Source organism: Glycine soja, chromosome 4 (assembly GCF_004193775.1).
Source record: "Glycine soja cultivar W05 chromosome 4, ASM419377v2, whole genome shotgun sequence".
Lineage (NCBI taxonomy): Eukaryota > Viridiplantae > Streptophyta > Magnoliopsida > Fabales > Fabaceae > Glycine > Glycine soja.
In genome coordinates this window covers 14,664,710-14,668,854 of record NC_041005.1, presented here as the reverse complement: position 1 = coordinate 14,668,854, position 4,145 = coordinate 14,664,710, and the positions used below count along the sequence as shown (strand labels likewise).

The following is a 4,145-nucleotide window of genomic DNA, read 5'->3' as shown; positions in this document are numbered from 1 at the left end:
GTTTGATTCTATTTCATTTATCCACACACATCATTCCTTCATGAATCATTATCCGGTGGTCACACTACTAACTTCAATTTCAACATTCACAACATATTTAGGACTAGCATTATTAGCTTTTTATAGAACTGGTCAACAAAAACATATTGGTCAATGTGGATTATTTCTAGATAGAATGCTATAAGGACAATCAATTAGTGTATATAGAAAACATTTAGAGAGAAAGTTTTATGAGGGTTAGGAGAACAATTAATCCAAATCCTATAATGATTGCAACTTTTACTAGCTGTTCTTATTTCTATATATTAATATATATTGTTCTTAGATGGAATTGTCACAAGCAGTATAACAAGGAATGGTCCTAGTTGTGATAGCCAACAAGGGAGGGAATTGACATTGATATCATAATGAAGTGAACATGTTATGGCAATTGAATTAGTTTAAAGTAGTGGGTTACTTCTATTAGAGTCATCCAAATTTGTACATTTTAGTAAGAATTTAAGTCTTCTTCTGCACTTGTTCAAGTTAGCTATTTTATTTCTTCACTCAATCCTCTAATGGGTTCTATTCTAGCTTTGGTCAATCATAAAAATAGAACAAAACACATCAAACACTATCTTAGCATTAATTCCTAATAGAACAAAACACATCAATCATAAAAATAGCTTTGGTCAATCATAAAACAACACCTTGCTGAATCAAGGTCAATACCACTAAGCATTTGAGATGCTGTTGACCATTGTTTATGCTTAGTTTGATTTTCCACACAAATTTGAGATGTTGTTGTCCAAAAACGCAAATTTGTTGACCATTATTTGTCAGATTCATAAAGCTCAGCAAGTTAGAGTAATTGAATTGAGTTAACCAAATGCTTGAAATTTGAGAAAATGAAATGAGTGATGGATTTTGCGGTACTCATTTGCAGATCATGGTTAGGACCAGAGGATTAGGTCGTGCCTTAGGTCAGGTCACTCGCAGAGGTGTGGGCAGAGGAGATCATGATGATCCGATGATGCTCCACAGTGTCGACGACCTACTACATCCGCACGGAGGCAGCGAGTCGCTGTGACTGCGGATCACGTCGATGAGCTAGTCATCGCTGACCCAGATGTTCAGGATGACCCAATGGAGGCACCAACTGCTGTGGAGGACATTCCTGCGGACGCAGGCGCAGAGGCGGCTGAGGATCAGCCTCAGGGATTTTCGGGTGGTCCGAGCGACCCATCTGTGCTGACAGCGTATGCAGATCACGTTGCTTGCAGCGTATGGACGGGAGAGGTATTTATACTATTTATTTTTAGTTACTTGTAAATTATACTATTAGTTTTCCTTTAAATGATAATTTTAACGAATTTTGCGTTCCTTTTATACTTCAATTCAGGAGCGTCCTGAATTGAAGTTATCCTTGCATGGGAGGAAGGTCCATAGTTTAGGCAGGCCTGTCCCTGCCATTGAGGGACTTATCGCTGGTACAAGACTAAGTCCTCTGATCGCGTGTTCGGTAGACACCGGCGATCGGGGACTTTTGTCCGCGTTTGTGGAGCGGTGGCACCGGGAGACGTCTAGTTTCCATCTCCCGGTGGGTGAGCTCACCATCACATTGGACGACGTCTCCTCTCTTCTCCATCTTCCTGTTATAGGCGACTTTCACGCATTTGAGCCCTTGCATGTGGATGATGCGGTTCAGATGCTGGTGGACTTGCTGATGGTGTCTCCAGAGTCTGCTAGGGCTGAGACAGTCCAGTGTCGCGGACCGTACGTACGCCTGCAATGGGTACGTGATATATATCAGCATCGATGCCAGACAGGTCATTGGACAACTGCGGCTCGTGCATATCTTCTTCACCTACTGGGTTGCACTCTGTTTGCTAACAAGAGTGCAACCAATGTCCATGTTGTCTACTTGGAGGCCCTTCGGGACCTCAGTATGATAGATAGGTACGCTTGGGGAGTGGCTGCTTTGGTTCATATGTACGACCAGTTGAACGATGCATCCATGAGCCACAATCGACAGCTTGGCGGTTACATCACACTGCTGCAGGTAACAAATATGTTTTTCATTCATTCAGGCTAAACAATGTTCAACTTTAAATTTTCTTACACTTTCATTATTAATGTTTATAATTTGAATGTTACATCTGTAGTGCTGGATTTACGAGCACTTTCCCTCAGTTGCGGAGTCCACCGCTGATCAGGACTACGACGAGGCTTCTCCGCGTGCGTGCAGGTGGATTACGACGAAGAAGACCGTGAAGAGCATACGCACGCCATCGTATAGGGAGCGCCTGGACCGACTCCGGATTCCGGATGTCTGTTGGATCCCGTATGGGGAGCATCGGGAGGTCCGGGACTTCCACGTCAGATCATGCTACTCCGGTCTCTTGTGCTGGGGGCCTGTTGCTGTGTATTACCGACCGGAGAGGGTCGTGCGACAGTTTGGTTACACGCAGACCATTCCTGTTCCTCCTGTCGATTCATGGGTCTCGTATGATGATATACACGATAGGTGGATGCACTACGAGGATCATATTGTACCTGCAGGTGAGGTGTGCGTGGTGCCAGGGGCGTGTTCCAGTGACTACATCGACTGGTTCTTCCGCATCTCCCATCCTTTCATGACACCAGGCCACGCAGTAAATCCTCTGCCTCATGGTCACGCCCCGCAGCCCCGAGTCGTCCCTCAGGCCCTGCAGACGGATATCCCTCGCGTGTCGGATCCAGGAGCATCGTCGACATCTACGGAGGAGCCCAGACATGCAGTGATAAGTAATACTAATAATTTACGTCATTTACGTCAATATTTGCATAATAATTTGTGTAATTAGTTTGTTTTGTATGTAACAGGAAGTTTGTGATGACATTGCTGAGCGGTTGGAGCGCCATCTGAGTCTAGGGGTGGTCACGCATGGCTCATCGACACATGAGGTGATCGAAGAATGCCTCAAATTGGCCAGGAGTGTCTCACAGGACCATCTAGTATACGTTAGGTGTAGACGCAAGTGGCGCACTGATCAAGCTTAGTTTATATACATATTTTACATTGATATTCCTTGTGTATACAGATATTGTACATGAACTCATTTCATGAGTATTGTTGGTTTTATTTATTTTCATTACTAATGTTAGTTTTATTTATTTTCATTGATTGTGTATTCCATTTGTGTCTATATACACGCGTGTTATAACTTTAAATATAATTGAAATAAAGAAGTTGAAAAGGGTGTAAAAAAAAATAATTAACCAAAAAATGGACATCACTCGTTATCTAAGATCGTATATAACGTACTAATATTTTTAAATTCTCTTATAATTACAATTTTCTCACTTATACTAATGATCATGTAAACAAATGTATTGTAAAGTAGTTAGTATTTTAATTTTTTATATAATACTAATTATTTTTTTTATATTCTTTATAATATTAATAATGATATGATTAATTCTTTATAATATTATCTTTTATGTATTTATTGATTTTTATTAATATGTACAAAATAACCTTAAACAATAATTATAATGGGACTGAGTAAGTATTTTAATATCATCTTCTAAACAAATTTATTCTAAAAAAATATATTAAAAAATTACTTATTTATAATAAATCAATATTTATAAATATATTATATTTAATAAAATAAAAAATAGATTTAATTATATTATAAATAAATATTTTGTATTTAAAAGTATATTATAATTTTTTTTCCTCTTATGGATCAACTTGATCCGGAAGAGACTTACGGATCAAGCTGATTCGGAAGTGGAAAACTAAGTAAGGGTAATTTTGGCATTTTTCAAGAATGCTGGGTGCACCAGCAATAATGCTGGGTGCACCTAGCAACACTCCCTTAATTAATGGCCTTTGCTAACATAAAGTTTTTGGCCCATTATGCTGAATTTCAAAGATGGACACAAAGGTTGACTTCTCCCAACTACATTTGCTTCATCCACAAGAGGTGGGGGTGGGGATAAAAACCCCATATTTTGCTCAAGGGCAAAACTTGAGTTGGTAAACAAAATGCTATATGCACTCTATTAGCCCGTAAATATTATTGAAGCATCCAAATTCTAAATTTACAAGTGGGAGATCAAAATATGAAAATTCACCCAAATAATTCAGGTTAGCAACTAATTCTGGTGTATACCTG

The 4,145-nt window shown here is 39.5% G+C and overlaps 1 protein-coding gene across 1 annotated transcript; it reads left to right on the top strand.

The window, feature by feature from the left end:
• Positions 1 to 899: 899 nt before the first annotated feature.
• LOC114410595 (protein MAIN-LIKE 1-like) lies at positions 900 to 3,021 on the top strand. Its single transcript, XM_028374557.1, has 5 exons — positions 900 to 911; positions 1,024 to 1,278; positions 1,382 to 2,041; positions 2,145 to 2,759; positions 2,845 to 3,021. The coding sequence occupies exons 1-5, from the start codon at positions 900 to 902 to the stop codon at positions 3,019 to 3,021; spliced, it is 1,719 nt and encodes a 572-aa protein (XP_028230358.1).
• The last annotated feature ends 1,124 nt before the right edge of the window (positions 3,022 to 4,145 follow it).